We start from the raw sequence: 24,033 nt of genomic DNA, 5'->3' as shown, positions 1-24,033 counted from the left end.
TTGCAATAAGCCTCACCTGTTTATGCTACCATTATCAATTATTGGATAATGGATCCATAAACAAACTTCCGGATTTTTAAATCCAGCGCGTACATATTTAGTTTTGAAATCGTATAAAAAAAATTGACACAATCTCACCAAATTGATCCAATATCCAATTCCGGATAAATGAACTGAGGAATCGAAAATCAATTCTAGTGTCCATTCCAGTGTCACTTCACTCTTCCAGATCTTTGGGAGCAATTAGTTATATCTGATCCATGTATTTATGAAATTATAATAAATAATAAGGACAGGAACACCGTCTTCGACCAGAGAGAGGTCGTACAGACTGAACACTTAACACCTAGCATGAGACAAAGGACAGGACACATAACACCCAGTGGACAGTGGAGAATTTTTCGACACGAAAAGTTTCCTCCTTACCGGAGCGGAGTGACAGCAAATTCAAAAGCAACAATTCGCGTGCATGGTTTGCTGCGATCCATCTGTTGACAAAATTGAATTTGACCAAGAATATGACTTTGTTGCCAAAACCGAATGGGGTCTGTATTCTTCGGTCCGATGAGTATTCCTTGAGCTTTGGCTTCGAAATACACAATCAGCAACTTACGCATGTGTTCAAAACGATCGTAAAGTTCTCTGTAGCGTAACGTTCTAACGTTCTGCACAGGCAAGGTCATAGATTCAACTGTCCTGACGTCGTCTATAGGGTACCGTTTGCCACCTACGATGCCGGAAATCTCCGTTTGCACCTCACGGGAACCTTCTTCTTCTCGGCTGATATTGTTCGTCCACAGCAAGCATATAAGCCTTTTCTTTTCCTTCGGTTCTCAAGTGCATCCATCAGCTATTCCCTTCACTAGCTACGTAACAGATGTGCCTTCGTCAAAGCTAGCGTTTCAAAACTCCGTCCATTACTGAAGTCGTACCGACATCATGCGAAACCTCATGGACCCATTGGGTTCTCCAAATGAATAAAGTGTGCGTGATTCCGCTGTATTCCTCTCAAAGTGTTTGTGATGTTTTTTCTGCAACTAGATTACCACCCACTTTTAAACATCCTTCACAGTTAATTAGTTATGGTAGTTCTGGCCTTGGAGAGCTCAATTGCAATGCAATGGTAGACATTGCCGCCATCATTTGGATTTCTTCACTGAACTACGCTGTCTACGCGGCCGTGTAGAAGCGAATTATGACGCATTTGACACCCTTGTACGTCACAACGTGACGAGAACCGGCAGGAATTTATGTTTTCTAAGGCAGCTCTGCTACAGTTAATTGCTGTTAACAGCCTACCAGTGATCATCCCGATCTATCTCCTTGAGGACGTTGCATACCTGCACACGATAATTCGGGTTTCCAAAGATCACAAAAGTTAGTTGGGTCGATCCAGTAACGGGATTTGCCTGCTCCACTCCGAGTCTTTCGCCATCCATCAACTCGATGGGATGGAAAAAGGAAGAAGGAATAAGGAAGAAGGAAGAAGGAAGAAGGAAGAAGGGAGAAGGAAGAAGGAAGAAGGAAGAAGGAAGAAGGAAGAAGAAAGAAAGAAGAAGGAAGAAGGAAGAAGGAAGAAGGAAGAAGGAAGAAGGAAGAAAGAAAGAAGAAGAATAAAGGAAGACCGGAGAAAGAAGGAAGAAGGTAGAAAGAAAGAAGAAGAATAAACGAAGACGGGAGAAAGAAGGAAGAAAACGAAGAAATAAGAATGAAGAAGGAAGAAGAAAGAAGGAAGAAAGGAAGAAGGAAGAAGAAAGAAGGAAGAAAGTAGAAGGAAGAAGGAAAAAGGAAGAAGGAAGAAGGAAAATGGAAGAAGGAAGAAGGAAAAAGGAAGAAGGACGAAGGAAGAAGGAAAAAAGAAGAAGGATGAAGGAAGAAGGAAGAGGGAAGAAGGAAGAAGGAAAAAGGAAGAAGGAAGAAGGAAGAAGGAAGGAGGGAGAAGGAAGAAGGAAGAAGGAAGAAGGAAGAAGGAAGAAGGAAGAAGGAAGAAGGAAGAAGGAAAAAGGAAGAAGGAAGAAGGAAGAAGGAAGAAGGAAGAAGGAAGAAGGAAGAGGGAAGAAGGAAGAAATAAAAGGAAGAAGGTAGAAGGAAGAAAGAAGAAGAAGAAAGAAGGAAGAAAGATGAAGGAAGAAGGAAGAAGGAAGAAGGAAAAAGTAAGAAGGAAGAAGGAAGAAGGAAGAAGGAAGAGGGAAGAAGGAAGAAATAAAAGGAAGAAGGTAGAAGGAAGAAAGAAGAAGAAGAAAGAAGGAAGAAAGATGAAGGAAGAAGGAAGAAGGAAGAAGGAAGAAGGAAGAAGGAAAAAGTAAGAAGGAAGAAGGAAGAAGTGAGAAGAAAGAAGGAAGAAGAAAGAAGGGAGAAGGGAGAAGGAAGAAGGGAGAAGGCAGAAGTAAGAAGGGAGAAGGACGAAGGAAGAAGGAATAAGGAATAAGGGAGAAGGAAGAAGGAAGAAGGAAGAAGGAAGAAGGGAGAAGGACGAAGCACGAAGGAAGAAAGAAGAAAGAAAAAAGATAAAGGAAGAAGGACGAAAGAAGAAGGAAGAAGGAAGAAGGAAGGAGGGAGAAGGAAGATGGAAGAAGGAAGCTGGAAGATGGAAGAAGGAAGAAGAAGAAAGGGAAAAGGAAAAAGGAAGAAGAAAGCAGAAAGCAGGAAGAAAAAAGGAAGATGGAAGATGGTAGAAGGAAGATGGAAGAAGGAAGCTGGAAGATGGAAGAAGGAAGAAGAAAAAAGGGAAAAGGAAAAAGGAAGCAGGAAGAAGGAAGCAGGTGCAAGAAGATCTTCTAATTTTTCACTTTTTGCTAATTCGGCCTAATGGCCATTCGGCCTAATGACCGTTCGGCCTAATGACCATTCGGCCTAATGACCTTCGGCCAAATGGCCTTCGGTCTAATGGCCTGACACCAGCCAAGGTGGATCGATCAGGTGGAAGACGATTTGCGGACCCTCCGTAGGCTGCGTGATTGGTGACGTGCAGCCATGGACCGAGTTGACTTTAGTCTGAGTAAATAAATAAAGAGAAAAGCTTTCAGTTAATGCTAATAGGAAGTTGAAAAACAGGTTTAATGTAGAGCCATAGAAGAAGAAGATTCTACTAGTACAGACTAGAGTTAAAAATATTCGAATGTTTTTAATGAAGTCCACTTCCAAAAAGCTGTCATTTTTAAAATCTTCTTTAACAATTGGGTTGTTTAGTGGTATATATGTTTTGACATATTCTGAATCAGCATAAAAAACTGAGCCTAACCCCAATTTTTCAGAATTTTGGAGCCCCGGAACTATTTTTAATTTGCATTTTAAATGTATATGGGACTAAAAATTTGTTCTTATGCTGCATGATCCAACTGTCATTCTATGAATGTTAGTGTCATTCTATCGATTGAAATGGCTTGTTGTTTGCTGTATAAAAATGTAAATAAAAGGTTTACAAACAAAATAAAAATATGTTGAGATCAGCAAAGCATGCTCTTTATGTTAAACTATAAAAACCTCATATTTTTCTTTGCTAAACAATCCAATTAAGACTTCAAATTAAGTCATCTACATTAAATGAAGGAAATGTGACTGTTGTAAACAATTCAACTCCTACAAGCAACGCATCAACTCATAACTAACTTGTCCTATACCTACATGCTTAACTCAAGTTCACATCGGCGGCAGTTAATTCAAATGGAAGCGAAAGTTTTTCTCCGCACCATCAATGTGTACCTAATGCATATGCGGTGCGATTCGTTGCAGTTCGCAGTTCGTCTGGAGCAACCAACAATGCAACTCACTGACTGCACTACCAATTTGGCGGCCGTTCGTTCAATTGACATGGTGGCGCGCGCAGTCTTTGGGTCGTGAACGGAGGTTGTAAACAAATGATTGCCGCTGCAGCTGGCTGGTGGCACCCAATGGATGTTCAGTGCACTGAAGAAGGAATCCAACCATTTGTTTCGGAGGCGATTGATCGTTGGGTTGGGTTCACTCGCAAGACGAACCAACGCGCGCCACGCTTGATACGGACAAAACATGTGTTTCTATAGCCATCTGATGGCTACGGTACACACTGGGACCGAACCATGTTGAAGAAGGGTAAGTCTTCAGCACATACCGTCAGGCACTCTGAAGATTTAGAAGAGTTAATAAAAAGTCTGACAAAAAATACATTTTGGTTCGACTGATTATGGAGACGCATGGTGCATATTCCATGCCATATTTTCACAGAAATTTTGAACTTTTAGAATTATTCTCAAATTGAAATATTTTATTACAATTTCACCAAACTCTAACGTGGTATTCATTCTTCTTCATTCAGAAATTAATCAATCTAATTGTTGTATTTCATATAATAGAAATCTATCCCATAGTGCTGCGAGGGAATTTTCTGCGAACCGATGATAATGCAAAACTATAGCGCGGGAGCAGGTCGGTGGAAAGTTGCATGTTAATTTCCCACAGGTCTTGAGCACCTTTCGTTTTCTTCGTTGTGAATAGCTTCTTGCCACTTTGCCAGCGGGTGGAGCAGGAAAATTTCGAATCAGTTTGTGCTCTTTCCCTTTCCTTCGGAGTTTATGTGTGTTTATATTAGCCTTGGATCGTTCAGTTCGAGTAATGAATTTCCTAGAGCTGATGCGTCGGTTAAGCGAAGACGAATATGCCCTTCAGAGCCAGTGGGGTTGGGTAATGTCGGATAATTTGGGAAAATTGTTGGTGGAATTATTCGCAGCAAAGTGCACCTGCGGTTCACAAGGGCGGTGTAGGAAATGTTTCGGAATGTTGATTAGGTTAATGGTAATGTGGAAAACTGGAAATTTTACTTTTGTAAACATAGTGAAGTCGAAGATAAACGATGCAAAACCATTAGTTACGGTACGATAAGATTAATAGCCGAAGGTTATGAATTACTTCTTTGAAACGATTAAAAGTTTTTCAAATGAAGTTCATGTAGATATATAATACTTTTCGTTTCAAAAACAGATAGTAGATGATAAATAGTTACAAGACTCAACTAACGACTACTGTGTTAACTCAGTCAAGTTCAACAAGTACAAGAACAAGACATTATTCTTGTTAAGTTCTAGAAAAACCGCCTTCACTAGGCTCATAAACGCTTATGTCCAACTTAAGAAAATCCAATGACCAATCTCTTGAAGCATTTCGACCACGTTAATAACTGTCGTTATCTAACCTACCAGTAACGGTGCTTTTGATTAGTTCTAGCCTCTAACCACAACCCTCTCCTCTCATTTATTGAGCTGACATTCAACCGTCTTGATTACAGCACGAAAAAAAATTTCCAAGTATACGCACTTGCATCTCACAGCTAGTGGCTACTACTATCCGTCTTCTTCTAGCGAGCTCCCATCATCGCGTAAAGCGTCTAGCTAAGTAGACACAAAAAAGAGTTGATTCATACTAGTTTATTGAAGGCTAGTACCCACCTTCTAGACCCAGCTGCTAGCTGCGAGTGGTTTACTACCGCGACTAGTTGGGGTTAAACAGGGTGCAACTGCAACTGCAACTGCAACGACTACTACCACCTACCTGACTACCACTCTGAGCATCGTTGGTTGGTATCGACTCGAAGCTTCCAGTTTTCAGCAAACAAAGTATTTTGAAACCTTAATTACATAAAACTGCTATTAAAACTGCTCTGCGCACATTGCGAACGCACACCGGTGGAAACTGGTGCCGAACGGCGCATTCTACTTATGTTCAGTGGCGGCTTGTTTACTTGTCCGCGGGTGACATGTACCAATATGGTTGGAAGCCGTGTAACGCACACGTAATAAGGATGGCGAATCGAGAAAAGTCCATTGAACCATTTGTTTTGCGGACATTAACTGCCCTGTTAGCTTAATTGTTTGGTATGGTAGTTATTGTGTGAGAATATACTTATGGCGCATTCAAAGTTCATCCTAGTTCAAGTTTGCAACCCCCATTTGAGTAATTGAACCAATTATGTTTGAAAGAGTAAAGCATAATGTAATGAGAATTTTACGACATGTGGAACGAACTTATTTTAAACATTATCAAAGTATCATTAAAATTTAAATAAATACCTACCTAGATGTCTGGGTCACTACAGCGTTGTTAATATGTGCCTGGCGTATCGTGGAGCATCATAATCCTCGACCTTGGGAGATGTTCCTTCAGTTTCCTCGATCCAGGGTTGCTCCACTGCATACAGCTAGCGTGCTCGGGGTCTCTCGCAATGTCGCCGGCCTCTATTCGGTTCTCTGTTGAATATAGTATTCGCTATTCTTTTTCCGACATTCGCACTAAGTGACGAGCCCACTTAAGTATGCCGTATTTTTATGCTATTCACAATCTCTTCACCTTTGTACATTTGATACTAAGTATTAGAAGTGTATTCAATTTGTGCATTGAAGTTATAATGACAGTTTTTTTCTGTAAGATTGTGTTGCTGGAAAAATTTCAAAGAAATTAAATAGAACTATTCGCATTTGTTGCAAAATAATCCAGCTTACCTTTATTGAAAAAATCTTGTGGAACCTTCTTCTTCTTCTTCTTCTTCTTCTTATTGTCATTACATCCCCACACTGGGACAGAGCCGCCTCGCAGCTTAGTGTTCATTGAGCACTTCCACAGTTATTAACTGCGAGGTTTCTAAGCCAGTTTACCATTTTTGCATTCGTATATCATGAGGCTAACACGATGATACTTTTATGCCCAGGGAAGTCGAGACAATTTCCAATCCGAAAATTGCCTAGACCGGCACCGGGAATCGAACCCAGCCACCCTCAGCATGGTCTTGCTTTGAAGCCGCGCGTCTTACCGCACGGCTAAGGAGGGCCCATGTGGAACCTTCTATTTTTCTTTTCGCTATGTTGAAATGGAAATGTAGAAATGGTTGCCGAATGTTGTGACTGACAGAATTCTTTTACAGTAGTACGGTAATTCATAGAATTGATTACAGTTTTCTTCGACTTCGGTAAGAAAAGTAGTTTACAGTATGTACTGCGAATTTTTTGACAGCTTACATCAAAATGCTTATAAATTATCGTATGTTCGGTAAAAGAACAGCTGTAACATAAGAACTTCTACCGAAATCTTGTAAAAAATGTGTGTTTACCGATGGAGTTTGGTAAAAAAAAAATCTGAACGACGAAATAAAATATGAGCGTGTATCATAGCATTTTACAAGCATGGGCGTCAATGTTTTATTCATGCGCTCAACTTGACCGTTCGCTTCAGGTGTATACGCAGCTGTTTTAATATGTTCAATTCGATTGATGTTGATGAAAAGTTCGATGTATAACAGGCCTCTATCCGAAAGGATTTGGTTAGGCTTACATTGTAAATTAATGTAATTTGTCAAATGAGAAATGTTAAAACTTTGGACAAAACTCAAAAAAAAAATGTTTTAATAAATCAGACTGCACAGCCGAAAAATCTCTAAAAGTTAAATAATTATTTATATATTTTTTGACAATTTGTTTTTTAATCTCAAACATTGTTTTATCTATACCAATATGACCCCCAACTATCATGGCTCATTTGGTTTGTATTATCAATCTTTGATTTAGGAACTACTAATAAACGTTTAACGCCTTCTTTTTTTAAGTACTCTATTAATAAGCTCAAAATTTGCGAAAGATGATCTTTCTAACAACTGTTTAATTTTAAGTATTTTTTTTCCATTTTGTTCTTGAGCAACTATAATATTTTGTTCTATTTCTACATCAGAACATTAATTGTTTTATTTTCATCATTCTTATTAGGACAATTAGTATTTACAATTTTTTCATGTTCTAAAAAGCATCTACATGTTGCATTTTAGAGCCATCCCGATACTCTTAATCAAAATTATTATTTCTAGAAACATTGTCCGTGGGTGCAATCCCAGGATCGTGCCATTCCTTCTACTTTGTATCTCTCTCTTTGTCCCAAGCAAACATCTGTTGGTTCTATGTGCAAGCTGATCTGGTCAGAATGGAGTAACAACTACAGGCAGCCAATCAAGCTCAAGCTTAAGTGACTAACAAAGAAAAATTGTCCCAAACCCAAATGAACTTGTATCGCAATGAAGTTGTGTTTCGGCATCAGGATCGTACGTCTTAAGAATTAATGGTAAAATCAATTTATTTTTAGGAGTCATTTTTTACTGCAGCCTTCATAAATCTGAGTGTTGGGACTTCTTTATAGCCCTTATGTGAGTGACGATTTTTCCCACCGTAAACGGGTGACGGGGTACCCGGGTACCCAACCGCCTTACAATGGGCATTTATGTGTCTGTGAGTGTTCGTATGTGTGTATGTTGGTGTGTACCGTTGTGTCTATGTATGCGCATATGTGTGAGTGTGGTTTCGGAGAACTGTGTGAATTCAGAGGCCACTGAGTGGTCCCCTGTAAGATCTGGAACATCCGTAAAAATGGTCAATTCGTAAATTCCATCGTAAAGCGAAGGGATTGAAAGTCGGTGTAAAACTTATTCGAGGCAAATACGAGATACTGAAGACGACCTTACTGTTAAGGTTCCAATACGTATCTACAAAGTTACAATCAGGTGATGAGATTAAATGGTATCTGAGTAGGAGGACATATCAAAATTATATCAACATGTTATTATGCTATACTTCTATGTTGATGTTGTTGAAACATCTAAATTAATATTTAAAAAAATATTTTACTTGAAACAAAGAGTATCACAAAAATGACAAACTTTGTTAGAAATTTATAACAGATTCAGATTTAAAATATATTGTTTCTTGTAAAGATGGAAATTTCTATAGATCACGATAGGTCTCCAGATTGTAAATCAGAAATATTCGTTTTTGTCTGAACAAGATTATTTTTCAAGAACATGAAACTAAGCCCGTTACAAATTTACCATATTTCAAATGATATCAGCGTTGTGATATCTATGACTGGAAGATTTTTCCACATCCATTTTCATTGCCTACTTGATAATAGAATAAGATAATTGCATCTATGATCAAAATGTTAGTTTTTGTTATGCTCTCCTAGTAGGGTACTAACTCCTCCCTGTACAAGTAGGCCAGATGGCTCAACTCGGAAGTGCAGAAGTATTCCTTTCGAAAGTTTGAAATAATTTCGTTCGGAAGCCCAAAAATATTCCGATCGAAATTCCATTTGGAAGCCCAAAATAAATCGGTACAGAAGCGTTCAGAAAAATTTCTGTTTTAGAATCCGAACAAACTTCCGTTCAGATGATACTTAGCGCGAGATATAATTCTGTGCATAGATCCGAACGAACGAACATCTTTTGGGCTTCAGAACGGAATTCTATTGGGTTCTCGAACAGAATCATTTTGGGAATTATTTTAGGATTCTGAATGGAATCTGTTTGGGCTTCCGAAAGAAATCAAAGAAAGATTTCTAAAAGGATTCTGTTCGGAATTCCAAAAGAATTCCGTTAAGAAGCCTAAAAGACTTCGCTCAAAAGTTCAAAATGATTCCGATCAGAAATCTTGTAGAATTCCGTACAAAATCTCAACAGGATTTGCTTTGAAATACAAAATGGTTCCAGCGTAAAGCCCAACAGGGTTTGGTTTGGAAGCCCAAAGTTTAAAAAAACAAATGTCTGTAAAAGTCTGTAACTTCAATCAAAAGTCTGTTCAATGTCTGTAATCTGTATAATGTCTGTATGCAAGACCAAATGTCTGTATAAATACATACATGTCTGTAGGTCTGGCATCTTTATGATGAAATCACTCACGCCAAGAGCTTGTTTCGAGTTTTCAACACAGCTACGAAACGACTCAAATCTTCTTCAGAATGTCCAGAAAACGACGGCAACATCTTCGGAATTCCTTCAGCACCGAAATAGTCATAAACAGAACTACAGCTCCTTGAGTGGTATAATTTCCGATTACTTCAAGGTTGCCTGCTTGCACTACTATCTTCTGTGTTGACCAACAGTACGATTGTTGTCTCGTTTTTCACATACAATGCGATTCGACAACGTTTTAGAAAATGGTTTGACAGTGCACCATGGTTGCAGTAGCTTTCATTGCGTTTGAAGCGTCGATACCTGCAGCGATAGATCCGCTTTCGTGCTTGAAGCTTCTAAAATGTTCACTCGATTCGACCAGAGGAAACATTTCTTTATTTCTGTTTTCCAATTGCGAATTAGGAACCTGGTTAAAAGAACTGTCTGCAGCAATATTGAGGTTTAGCATTCCATCTAAAATTCCTCCAATGATGCTCTTCCAACTTGATGCATCAATCGGCTCCAAATCTACCAAAGCATTCTGATTTGACAAAGCATTCTGGTTTATCCCGCTTCTGAATTGAAGTTATGCAATATGTCTAGCGCTTAGTTTCATAGGGGCGTAACTGTATAGATCGATTTCTTTTCGTCGATGTTTTCTTTTTATTATTGTACCGAATTGCGCTTGTTTGTCGATGATTTATTGGTTTGGTGTGATAAAGGATGATTGTATCTTGCACCAGAATCAATAATCACGGTTGTAGCTTTTGAAACAATTGAGTTATTAACAAAATATAAAATCGATTAAGAGAAATCGATCAATGCAGTTACGCCTCTATGAAACTAAGCGCGAGATTTGTTTCTCGTTCAGTGGTTTATTGTGGGAATGCTGATCCAAAGAAGAAGAAGACTAAGATTTCCCGTAAGCATTCCCCTAAGGCAGTGGTTCTCAACCTGGGGTACATGTACCCCTGGGGGTACTTTCGCTGGCCCTAGGGGGTACCTCGGGTAAAAATGCATAATGGCGGACGTATTACAATTCCAATCGGAGCTTATTGTAATGTTTTAATAATTGTGTATTTTTTTATTTCAAAACTTAGTCTTGTACTTAATATGCCTGGCGATCAGTAGATCAAAGCTAATGGGGGACCGACTGTTTACTTCGATAACATTTACTTCCAGGGTGCAGCAGCCGTAAAAAGTGTAGACAACAACCTTTCGTGCACCATGTTTACGATACTCATCAATGAGTGGCGATACCGGCGTTTCTATCTGTGTTGTTAAGCCTGCTACTCTATGTTCTGAGATTTTCACATTTTCCACCATGAGCTCATGGAAGAATGGTAGTTGGAAATCGATAAAATGTATGGGAAAATCAAGTATTTTGCAAATTTATGGAAAATGGTGGTGTTTTTGAAGAAAGTAGTGATAAGGAATAAAGTATGAGGTGAAAAGATTGTCTCCTGCACTTAGTTTGCACTGATTAGTAGTCTAATAGTGAAGAAATTTCGATTTTACTACCATTGAAAAAACGCCATCTCTTGCATTAATCGTTTTGACTGGTACCTTATTGAACCCTGATTTCGTCAACCAGATCAGCGTATGAAGGGCTACAGAACAAAAAATCAAACGGACAAAACTACGAATGAGCAAATTTGAAAAATCTTCAATGCTGAATAATATCTCGCTTAGCTTTTCAAAAGGACCTAAGTAACTTTTTTTCATGAGTTAATTTGAGATGTGCAATCAAAAGCTTCAATGTTGTTCTGTTGATTGCGCTATTCAAATTAATTCATGAAAAAAATGTTGCATAGGTCCTTTTGGAAAGTTAAGCAAGATATGTTAGAAACATGCTTTTGAACTTAAATCTAGAATTTAAAGGTTCGGAAGCCTCCGTTTGAGAGGCATGAAGGCTTTTTTTTATTCAGAAAAGCTCGGTTGGTCCGTTGCAAGAGGATTACAAGCATCTTTTTACGCTTCTCGTAAGCCTTCTTCAGAGCAGCTCGAATGCCTCCTTTCAATATTTTCAAAAGTCTTTTTTCGAAAGGTTCGGAAGTCTTCTTTCAAGAGGCCTGTGTCTTCTTGCAATAGGGGAAATGTACCGGTTTTGGCCATGTTCCTAATTTGGCCAATTTTGCGAATAACTCCAAAAATAAACCAATTCGCAAGGGTTTTATTAGTTCCAGCAAGAAATATATCCCTCACCCTTCAACGCTGCTTTCAACTGATCCATTATTTTGGAAAAATATGTATTTTTCAGGGTTGGCCAAATTAGGCACTAAGTTGGCCAAAACCGGTGCACTTCCCCTACCTCGGTTTAAGAGAGTTGGAAACATTCTCTCAAGAGGTTCGGAAGCCTTTTTTTCAAAAATCTTGGAAGCCTCCTTTCAAGAGGCTCGGAAGGTTTTTTTTTTCAAAAGTTTCCTTTCAATTGGCCCAGACGCCTGGCAGAAATGCTTCTTTCAAAAAACTAGGAAGGCTCCTTTTAAGAGGCTCGGCCTACTTTCAAGTGAATCGAAAGCTTTCTTTCAAAAGCCTCTGATGCCTCCCTTCAAGAAGCTCGGTTTCTTCCAAGAGGGTTGGAAGCATGCTTTCAAGAGGTTCAGAAGCATCCTTTAAAGATGCAAAGGAAGCCTTCTTTTAAGTAGCTCAAAAGCCACCATTCAAGATGCTACAAAGCGTCTCTACAAGGGAAGAAGCCTCTGATCAAGAGGTGCGGAAGCATACTTTCAAGAAATTCAGGAGCTCTTTTCAAGAGGTTCAGAATCCTCCTTTTAGGAGGACCAGAAGCCTTCTTTCGGAAGCTCGGAAAGCTCATTTTAAGAGGCTCAAAAACCTACTTTCAAGTGAATCGGAAGCCTCCATCCAAAAGGCTCGGAATTATCCTTTCTAGAGGCTAGAGGCAATTTATGCAAAAGTTCGAATGGGTACCTCTCTAGAAAAAGGTTGAGAACCGCTGCCCTAAGGGGTACCGTTTGCCATCCTGCACAGTTCATGCTCTTTTTATGGGTTCCTTAGAAAGTTGATCTGAAATTAGTCAAATAGTCGAAAATGTTGACGTTAGTAAAGCCAATAAAATAATGTCGACGTGTGAGGCAGTTAAACATTTTATGTTTGTTTCGTATTTACGAATTTTGAATGCTGTCAAAGCTCCTATTTTCATTCTTACTCAGTTTCTTTCGATTGGCTACAACTCTGGTGGTTTTGGGATTATTGGCACAAAAATGGATTAATATAACATCTTTTCTTTGCACTACTCACTTTTTACAGTGAGAAATAAGGAAACAAGTAGTGAGAAGTGAGACATCTCACTTTCCAAACCTCATTTCTTTCTTTTAAAATAGGCCAAATATCCTCTTCGGCCAAATGATCTATTCGGCCAAATGGTCTACACGCCCAAATAACCAATTCGGCTATATCACTCTTTCGGCCAAATGACTTTCGGCTAGGGTGGCTTAAATTAGTATGGGAAAAACTTTTTTCAATTTTTTTGATGGGCCGCCCTCTTATTCGATTCTATTTGATGCCCTGATGCTTTGGCCAAAATTTCAGCTAAATCTGTCAACATTTGGGCGGTGCTAAACTCGTTGGATGTTTATATGAAAAATGTATGCAGAGACATCCAAAAACAGTGAATTGAAGTTGGACGGCACCACTTACGACGAAGAACTATGATACTCATTCAAATCATGAAGAATTGAATACAGAACGTTATGCTGAAAACCACGAGAAGATTAGTGTTTGCTCGGCGAAGTTATTAGCATTTCTCTGAAGTTGGGTTTGGGCAAATTTCGTTTCTTTTACCTTTGAAAAGAAATAAACTCACCCCTACAACACTCCAGTAAAATGCTAATATCTTTACCTAACAAACTCCAATCTTCTCGCGGTTTTCAGCATAACATTCTGTATTTAATTCTACAAGAACTGAATGAGTATCATAGTTCTTGATCGTAAATTGTGCCGTCCAACTGCAAATCACTGTTTTTGGATGTTTCTGCATACATTTTTCCATATAAACATCCAACGAGTTTAGCACCGCCCAAATGTTGACCGATTTGGCTGAAATTTGGTCCAGAGCATCAGGGCATCAAATAGAACCGAATAAGAGGGCGGCCCATCAAATAAATTGAAAAAGTGTTTTTTGAGCCATCCTACTTTCGGCCTTATGATCTGTTCGACCAAATGGTATATTCGGCCAAACAACTTTTACTTTTCACTACACGAGCCTTTTGTTTGGTATTCGGACTACATATTGTCTTGTAATGGTTTCGCCAATCACCGGATGTTTTCGGATACGCTGCTCTTTGCACTCGAACTGGAGACGTCAACACGCCATTGGATTGACTATTTGGAAGCCTAAGGCTGTCGTATTTCCACAAAACCCCGGTCGCCACATTTCATCTGACAAAGGTACGATTTCGACCAACATGCTCTCAATCGAAAAAATCCTTCACCTAGGCTTGAAGTGGCTGATCGCTGATCATGCTGAACTCACAAACATGGAAAGTGTGTACCGTGGGGGACCGAAAGCCACACAGCACCGAAATCCATCCACTTCATGAGATAATAATCAATTGAAGGGGGTTTAGGGTAATTAATTTATGAACGATTTATCGAATTCGGTTTATATACTTGACAGTAAGCGTTTAAATCAATGATTAATCAAAAACAAATCACAACCATTTTGATAAGAAAATTATTTTGAGCTTTTTAGTGGAATGTTTTCACCTGTCATAAGACGAGTTTATACCATCCCATTGAATTCCACCACTTAATTGTATCTTGACAGATACGTATTTCGACCTCAACAGTAAGGCCGTCTTCAGTGTCTCGTCGAGTCAAGTACGAGACACTGAAGACGGCCTTACTGTTGAGGTCGAAATACGTATCTGTCAAGATACAATTAAGTGGTGGAATTCAATGGGATGGTATAAACTCGTCTTATGACAGGTGAAATCACAACCAACCAACGCAACGTTTCTGTCGCGATTTGTTTTTATGTAGAACATTATGCCACTAAAAGTGTTCTAATTGCAACCTGCAAATCAAAGGGATCGCTTCTCAAAATGGATATTGAACTACAGGTATGTTCCGATTTTATCACGTTCCGATTTTATCACGCTCCGATTTTGTCACGCTCCGATTTCGTCAACAAAATTATTCCGTTTTTATCAACAAGAAAATTTATTTATTTGTTTTAGATTTAGCTTTTAAAATACAATAACTTTGGTTAGTTTTTGGCCAAATGGCTTTTAAATTTTGGTAACATTTTGGAGTACCTTGAACATCACGTATTCCAGAAAATTGATGCGCATGTGGTAGATACCGTAGACTGAAATCGAGAACGTTTTGGAGGACCTTGAGCATCTCATATTCTAAAAAATTGATCACTGTTTTTACGATCAAGATGACTAAACTTGTGTTAATATTTATTAAAGAATGTGATACAGGATCCTAATATTTAAGTTTAACCTGCAAGCTGTCAGAAGCAAATTTTTCCAAGGTTTTGGATATCTAGGTCTTCATGGTATAGTCAAACTTGACCTCCAGTATTATTCCTGGGTAGCCGACATCCTGATGAAGATTTTCTTACGAAACTTCCATAAATTACGTCACGCTTTCAGTGAGAGGGGAATCAATTTTTTTGATATTTCATACAAAAAGTGAAACGATTAAGGGATGACAGATTGAAAATTTATAATTTTTGCGTGACATAATTTAAGGACGTTACCTTGATGTACTCCTTACTTGCCAGGACCCTCAACCAGTAACCATTGATGTTCAATATACAATAACTTTGGTCTCTTTTCACTAACCCTTGTCTCCCACGAGCATGTTCACGTGGTTTATAGACAGTCCCTTAGCATTTAAAAATGTTAGAACCTGCAAATCTAACATTTTCCCAGCAATAGGGTATCTAATCATGGTTTGAACTAGTGAAAATCGTATCATGGTTTGAACCATTTTGAAATCAGTAGAAATTACCATCTCATTGGCAGGAAATGAACCTAAAACAGTATGAATGGCATATTCAGGTATACTGGAAGTGATAGAGTTCATTTAAATATTCGTACATATTGTTTAAGTAATAAAAAAAAATTAAAAACGTCCTGAATTTGCGCTAAATCCCTCCCACCAGTGGCATAATTTCAAAAAGTTCTTAAAGGACGCATTTTGTGACACAGGAGTGAGATCAATATACCAAAAGAACGCTATTTTTATCGATAATCGATTGACATCATCGTACAATTGAGAAACAGTTCTAAATAGTTAAAATAGTAACATTTATACAAGGTAAAAACTGATCATGGTTTGAACTAAATTCGTATCATGGTTTGAACTTGTAAATGCAGTCATGTTCTGCTGCTGTCCGCTAGGAGCGCTGCATGCGCCTAGCTGGAGCATTTTGTTTACATTTCCAATATGAAAAAATTGCAATTTTCATATCGATAATTTTCACACGTTTCGAGTTACTAATCTAATGCGAGAAGATAAATAGTTAAACAAATTTGCTTTTCTATAGGTTTCCTCAGCGTTTCATTCATGTGATTTGTATTATATTTGGGAGCTGCTGCCTGCTGCAGTAGTTCAAACCATGGTACGAATTTAGTTCAAACCATGAACAGTGTAGTTCAAACCATGGTACGAATCAAAGTTATGTAATTATTAAGTTTTTTCAATGAAACTAAGCATAAATATGTGCACCCAGGATGTTTTTAGAAAGATAATGAACTAAGCTTCCATATAAACTAGAAATCGCAGTTCTGACATGTCCCTTTAATGAAATAAATCAACTTTGTTTTGCCGGCTCATCTGAAACCCGCCATTTGGTTCAAACTATGATTGGATACCCTATATCATTTTCACTAAAATTTTAGCAAAAAAAATCGTCGAAGAAAATTATTCCGATTTTGTCACTGTTCCGATTTTATCAACTGAAACGTACGGACCGTGTTGATAAAAACGGAACATAACTGTAGTTACAACGGTGGTTTAGTCAATCAGTCTGTTTTAATTTAAATATTTATTTTAAAAATAGATGTACGGATTTTTATCTTCCGATTCAGGAGGTGTTGATTTCATTTATTACTAGCAGACCCGACGAACTTCATTTCGCCTAAAATTGATTTATTCTCTGCTTAGTTCTCGAGTTATACAAAAATTTCTGTTTCATTTGTATGGGAGCCACCCTTTTCAAAGGAGGGAGGGAAGCCACCCTTTTCTACAATCTTAAGGACCTTCCCCGGCCCCAAAAACCTTTGCATACAAATTTTCATGCCGATCGGTTCAGTAGTTTCGGAGTCTATAAGGTTCAGACAGACAGAAATTCATTTTTATGTATATAGATTTTATTATGATTTTCGTAGTTTTTAACAGTATTGGGAAAAACTCAAAATCTCAAAACTCATGGATGATTCAAATCAATCGTGAGTTGAAACGCTTCAACTCAGCACCTAAAAACTCAAGGCTGAGTTGAATGAATTTGAATCATCGTAAGTTTTCTTTTATTCTCCTTCGTTAAAAACCGTTAATTAACGTTCGTCGCATGGAACAATAAATACTCTTTCTTGTGTAAACAATGAATTGCCAGCAAACTGATTTTAAACGCTTTTTAGAGCGAAATTATTTTTTGGTAAATGAGTGAAATAATGCGTTTTGGCATGAAAAACATGGAGAAGGATGGAGTGATGCAAATCTTTAAATTCGCAAACGATTTTGTTCGTGCGGGAGAGCTCGATGAGTGAGTTTTATGAATGATTTTACCAACACTGGTTTTTAATGTGTAAATGTTGAACACTTTAGAACTTAAGGTCTGCGTGCATCTGTATCAATGAAAAATATTTCATTTGCATTCGATTCCAATATTGTAGAAACTTGCCCCTCGGTACATGATCACCATTTTCATTTTGTGATCCGTACACTGTCTACATTGACATTGTCAGGTTGTCCTTCATGAACTTTGAGCATCGTATTAACGTGCGTGTGGTCATTGGCAATGAGAATTCAGGAAAGAGCATCCTAAATCTTCATATCCCTCCACTGATGAAAGCCTCTTCATATACCTATGGAAAACCTTGCGCCAACTTCGCGTACCGTAACAATTACCATGGAATTTGCAGCTTACGCACCGTGTGCACTCCTTTACAGCAAATCTGATTGTTTTGTTTTCATCAGATATCCCCAGTGCCACTTACTGAGAATCTGATTCAACCAACGATTCAACGCACTTTACTTTGTCAGTTCACTGCAGACACAAAGGAAGAAGTTCTCCAGAAACTTCACGATTTCCTCGTCTATCAACTACCATCTTCATTTTGACTAAATTACATTTTGCATACTAAACTTACCTCTGAACAATTCCGAGAACACCTGGCTTTATGTTTCCGAATTGTATGTAACTGATGCGAAGCTTATTATCAGCAAGCCAAGTACCCATTATTCTTGCATTCGAACCCAGCGTCAGAAATTAAAAGTCAAGAAATATTTACATTCTAAAAAAAATCATAATCAACAAAAATATTTCTTAATAGGGTAGAATACGGCATTGGCAGGGTGCGACAGTTGTTGGCACCCTCAACAATATTTGTGTTTTCCAGCAAACATACACTATTTATGAACATAATTTAGATTCAATCACACAATTTCAAGTTTAGGCTTTCATTTGAATACGTTGTTTGTGTAAAAGTAGCAAGATTTGACGGATTAATCACCGAAACAAATTTGCACCTACGAAATCCTTGCCATTATTGCATCGCCCAAGAAAGCAGCACACGAAAAGCAAACTGTTACTTACTTTTTGGATCGCCTGTTTCTCCTCCATATTGTGTTTGACACGACCAATTAAGTACGTAAATTACTTTTTACACTTTATCATCACTTGATTATCACCACAAAGAGCAAATTTATGCAATATTTGCTCTATGTTTCACTAAATAAAATCGGGACTGTTCGTTTTCTTTGACAACAGCACACTTCGGAATAGAGCGAGAGAATGTGTTTGTGAGCATATCAAACACACGCTAAAAAGACACCACGCACAATTCTATGTGATTTTAAAAAGCGTTAAAATACAAAAGCTTCTATTCAGATTTTCACGCAGACCATAAATTATATCAAAAGTGATAGCCACACCGTAGTAGCTTCATCAAGCTATTCATCAAGCATTTGAACCGTTTGTTTGAGAAACTGCATATGTAACATTTTTGGTCAAGAGATTTTTTTTATATTCTGAATCCTCGCCCAAAAACACGTATTCTGGCAAAATGTTCAGGAATGTATGAAAAAAAATTTTTGTTGAGAAACTACATATGGCACTTTGAAGTGCAATTATGGAGTACTGACTACATTTTTTGCACTGAAAGTGTTGAGTTTTGCCCTAAACTATTGAACTGTATCGAAGAAATCTAAAAATTCGGTGCCAATTTGTTCAAAAACAGTTTTTTGTTGTTTTCTCGAAATTGTGTAAAATGGATATATGCAGTTTCTCAAACAAATGATTCATTTGCTGTGAAGTGTGTCAGCCAAGATACAATTTTTGTGTGTCACATGGCTAACCCGATAATTCTGTTATGGATAGGGAAGCCGAGAAACCGAGAAACCTTCGAACCAAGCCACTTTTAGCACGGTTTTGCTTCATAGCTCTGCACGTTTTTTCCCAATATTTGCTAAAAATTGATATGATAATGAGAGATTTCATTAATTCATATTTACTAACCATTTGCCTTATCCGCTTGTTTTCCTTTCTAGATGTCTTGTGGTATCTCCTGCGTCGACAATGCTCTCAACCGTACGTTTTACAAGTTGGGCACCTTCATCGGTCGACATCCGGGCTATTTCGTCATAGTGCCGGTGCTGCTGACACTGCTTTGCATGACCGGGTAAGTTCCAGACTTTTTTTTTAAACCTCACTACAAACAGTTCCATTGCATCATTGCTTTGAAAGCAAACAATAACTACCGTAACATAAGACCAGAGATAAAGCATCTCACTGGGGTGTAATGGAAGCAAAAATGTTTGGAATTTGAATGGGCGATAATGTTTGTTCGCACTCGTAAAGATGCCACTATGAGTTTATTAACCAAACGATTGTTTGGCAACCTATTTGGTATTGTTTCATGAAGTTTGGCTTGCCAATTCAAATGTTTTCTTTCGAGCATTAGTTCCGTTTAACGAATAGATCTCCAGAAACACTCGACATACCCGATCAATTGAGAGCAGTAACTGTTTAAATATTTTTGCAGTTTGTTATGCAACTTATAACTACTTGGTGGCTTGTCCGGTTTTACGAGAATACTAAATAAGCAAAGATGCTTTCACTTTCCGAGTTAGCTTCCTACTTCGTTCTACTGCTTCCATCTCAAGAATTTTTCACACCTCGTTTAACAACTGCTTCATAACTTTACACATCGTTAGCAACCTGTAGTTAAATTGCGTACCTGTTAGGGTGGTTCAATGAAAACAATATCAATAAACGCGAAAGCGGGAATCGTAAGATAAGAATGAACGGCAATGGCATAGGTTACTCACATGTAATCATGTTCCAAAACTCCCAAACATTTTTTTTGTGTTACCCTAGTGATCGCTAGTGGCTCCCCGTTTCTAATAACTCCACCATTAATCTCGGTCGTTTTTTTTCTGGTTCCGTTCTCCAACTCGTTCCCCAACAGCTACCAACAGATTCGCTATGAAATCGACCCCGAGTACCTGTTTTCTCCGATCCGCGGCGAAGGCAAAACAGAACGTGCCATCGTCGAGAACTACTTCAAGGTCAACTACACTCACCGGTTCAACGTGGGCCGCATCACTCGGCCGGGTAAGTAAATCATATGGCAATATAGCAACGGCGCTGCACTCTGTGCTGGATGTTGAGTTGAGATTTTATACTCTAGAATTATATGGTGTCAGATCATTATCGTATTGCTCCCGTCTGGGAAAAATTGCAGTTTATTTTACTGTCTATTGGCAATAAGTTATATCGAAGAGTTGCTTTCATTAAACTGAAGAAGCCAATTATAGATCAATCGAAAAAAAAAATTGTTTAATAAATTTATGGAAAATTCTTTGCAATTTACACGAGATATTCTACGGATTTTTTCGGGAATTATTTCGAAATTTCTGCATGAAATTTTTCAGGTTGGTCCTTTTGTAACTAATTTGGAAAAAAAATAACGTTTGAATTAGCGATTATTCTACATTAGCGTTATTCTACAAAATTGTTAAGAATTCAATTTAATGCATTATTTTCTGAATTCAAACTATTTTCAAAAAATGTCTTATTTATTTAAAATAAATATATTCAAAAAATAAATATATATTATTCAGGGTCTTTGGATGGCTCATTTTTTGGTTACTAAAGGAGGTGGCTAGCTTAATGTATTTGAATTTTAGAAGATTTTTATTTCATTTATGAAATATTCTACTACAGTTACTAGCAAAAAGTTCAATCGTAATGCGAAATTATTCACGGTATTTCGTTTATTCATCTTTGTCTAAATTTGTTTGATGGTCATAAGAGTTCTTGCATGGAAATTTTCTAAAAATTAAAAAACAACTCTGAACGCGTGGTGGAGTTAAATGAAATGAGCATGGGCGTAAGCATGAGCGCTAGATCGCGAGATCGTTCTGCTCTTCCGAAACACGCTCGATCACGCACCAATTGTTTTATTTTCAACCGCACACAGCAGAACAAAATAACGTTGATCATGAGTTCTGCACTTCCAAACGTGTTCGAAAGCGCACTAATTAACTTTCTTCTCAGTCCCACAAAGTAGAACAAAATAACATGGATCTCGAAATCATTCTGCGCTTTCAAAACGTTCGATCGCCCACTCAACTTTTCAAACGCACAAGGCAGAACAAAATAGCACGGATCTCGAGATCCTTCTGAGCTTCCAAAACACTTTCGATCGTGAACCATATATTTTCCCTTTGACGGCACAGGGTAGAACAAAATAAGGTTGACATCGAGACCGTTCTGTGCTTCCAACGGCGTTGCGTCGCGCACTAATAAATTTTCTTCTTGACCGCACAAGAGAGAATAAAAAAAAACCTAGATCTAGAAATCGTTCTACGCCTCCAAACGCGTTGGATTCAGCCCGGTGGCATCCCTATCTCACACAATAGGTTTGTTTTGCAGCCAACATTGCGCGACCGTATCCCACTGACAGTTCTGTATCCCAATGAGAATCAAATGTGATGTTTGTAAACAAAACATATACTATCATGAATTTTACACTGAGATGTTGGCTTCCAAAACTTGGCGATGTCGATGGCACAGGGCAGAACAAAATAACGCGAATCTCGAGATCGTTTTGCGCTTCCAAAACAATCAACGTTCGATTCCGCACTATTTCTTTCTTTTCGACTGCACAGGGCAGAACAAAATAACGCGGATCTCTAAATCGTTATACGCTTCCAAATGCGTCCGATCGCGCACTATGTAAATTGCTTTTCGATCGCACAAGGAAGAACATGATAACGCAAATCTTTCTGCGCCTCCATACAGGTTTGATTGCGCGCCAATTAATTTGCTTTTCGACTGCACAAGGCAGAACAAAAAAACGGGGATCTCGACATCAGTTTGCGCTTCCAAAGGAGGCTTCCGAGCCTCTTGAAAGGAGGCTTCCGAGCCTCTTGAAAGGAGGCTTCCGAGCCTCTTGAAAGGAGGCTTCCGAGCCTCTTGAAAGGAGGCTTCCGAGCCTCTTGAAAGGAGGCTTCCGAGCCTCTTGAAAGGAGGCTTCCAGGCCTCTTGAAAGGAGGCCTGAGCCTCTTGAAGGAGGCCTGGAGCCTCTTGAAAGGAGGCTTCCAGGCCTCTTGAAAGGCTTCCGAGCCTCTTGAAGGAAGCTTCCAGGCCTCTTGAAGGAGGCTGAGGCCTCTTGAAGGAGGCTTCTGAGCCTCTTGAAAGGAGGCTTCCAGGCCTCTTGAAAGGAGGCTGAGGCCTCTTGAAAGGAGGCTTCCAGAGCCTCTTGAAGGAGGCTTGAGCCTCTTGAAAGGAGACTTCCGAGCCTCTTGAAAGGAGGCTTCTGAGGCCTCTTGAAGGAGGCTCTGAGCCTCTTGAAAGGAGGCTGAGGCCTCTTGAAGGAGGCTTCCGGGCCTCTTGAAGGAGGCTTCTGAGCCTCTTGAAAGGAGGCTGGGCCTCTTGAAAGGAGGCCTGAGCCTCTTGAAAGGAGGCTTGGGCCTCTTGAAAGGAGGCTTCCAGGCCTCTTGAAGGAGGCTCTGAGCCTCTTGAAAGGAGGCTTCTGAGCCTCTTGAAAGGAGGCTTCCGGAGCCTCTTGAAAGGAGGCTCTGAGCCTCTTGAAAGGAGGCTTCCGGGCCTCTTGAAGGAGGCTTCTGAGGCCTCTTGAAAGGAGGCTTCCGAGGCCTCTTGAAAGGAGGCTTGAGCCTCTTGAAGGAGGCTTCCAGGCCTCTTGAAGGAGGCTCTGAGCCTCTTGAAAGGAGGCTTCCGAGCCTCTTGAAGGAGGCTTCCAGGCCTCTTGAAGGAGGCTTCTGAGCCTCTTGAAGGAGGCCTGAGGCCTCTTGAAAGGAGGCCTGGAGGCCTCTTGAAGGAGGCTTCTGAGCCTCTTGAAGGAGGCTTGAGGCCTCTTGAAAGGAGGCTTCCGGGCCTCTTGAAGGAGGCTTCCAGGCCTCTTGAAAGGAGGCTTCCAGGCCTCTTGAAGGAGGCTGGGCCTCTTGAAGGAGGCTTCCGGGCCTCTTGAAAGAAGGCTGGGCCTCTTGAAAGAAGGCTTTGAGCCTCTTGAAGAGGCCGAGCCTCTTGAAGAGGCTTGAGGCCTCTTGAAGAGGCTTCTGAGCCTCTTGAAGGAGGCTGAGCCTCTTGAAGGAGGCTTCCAGGCCTCTTGAAAGGAGGCTGAGGCCTCTTGAAGGAGGCTTCCAGGCCTCTTGAAAGGAGGCTGAGGCCTCTTGAAGGAGGCTTCCGGGCCTCTTGAAAGGGCTTCCAGGCCTCTTGAAGGAGGCTTCCAGGCCTCTTGAAAGGAGGCTTCCAGGCCTCTTGAAAGGAGGCTTCTGAGCCTCTTGAAGGAGGCCTGGGCCTCTTGAAAGGAGGCTGAGCCTCTTGAAGGAGGCTTCCGGGCCTCTTGAAGGAGGCTTCCAGGCCTCTTGAAGGAGGCTGAGCCTCTTGAAGGAGGCTGGGCCTGAAAGGAGGCTGGGCCTCTGAAGGGCTGCCTCTTGAAAGGAGGCTGAGGCCTCTTGAAAGGAGGCTTCCTCTTGAGCTGAGCCTCTTGAAAGGAGGCTGAGCCTCTTGAAAGGAGGCTTCCGGGCCTCTTGAAGGAGGCTTGGGCCTCTTGAAGGAGGCCTTGAGCCTCTTGAAAGGAGGCTTCGAGCCTCTTGAAAGGAGGCTTCCGAGGCCTCTTGAAAGGAGGCTT

At 39.6% G+C, this 24,033-nt stretch overlaps 1 protein-coding gene across 1 annotated transcript in view; it reads left to right on the top strand.

Annotated features, from left to right (window-relative positions):
- Nucleotides 1–24,033, top strand: part of LOC134225891 (patched domain-containing protein 3) — a 308,883-nt gene that overhangs the window by 141,747 nt on the left and 143,103 nt on the right. The window contains exons 2-3 of the mRNA XM_062706320.1: nucleotides 19,424–19,554; nucleotides 20,344–20,489. Of these exons, the coding sequence (XP_062562304.1) occupies nucleotides 19,424–19,554; nucleotides 20,344–20,489 (277 nt within the window). The remainder of the gene's footprint in view (nucleotides 1–19,423; nucleotides 19,555–20,343; nucleotides 20,490–24,033) is intronic.

The sequence above is a fragment of the Armigeres subalbatus genome, chromosome 3, assembly GCF_024139115.2.
Source record: "Armigeres subalbatus isolate Guangzhou_Male chromosome 3, GZ_Asu_2, whole genome shotgun sequence".
Classification (NCBI taxonomy): domain Eukaryota; kingdom Metazoa; phylum Arthropoda; class Insecta; order Diptera; family Culicidae; genus Armigeres; species Armigeres subalbatus.
The sequence above is the reverse complement of the archived record's forward strand: the minus strand, read 5'-3'. Positions and strand labels throughout refer to the sequence as shown.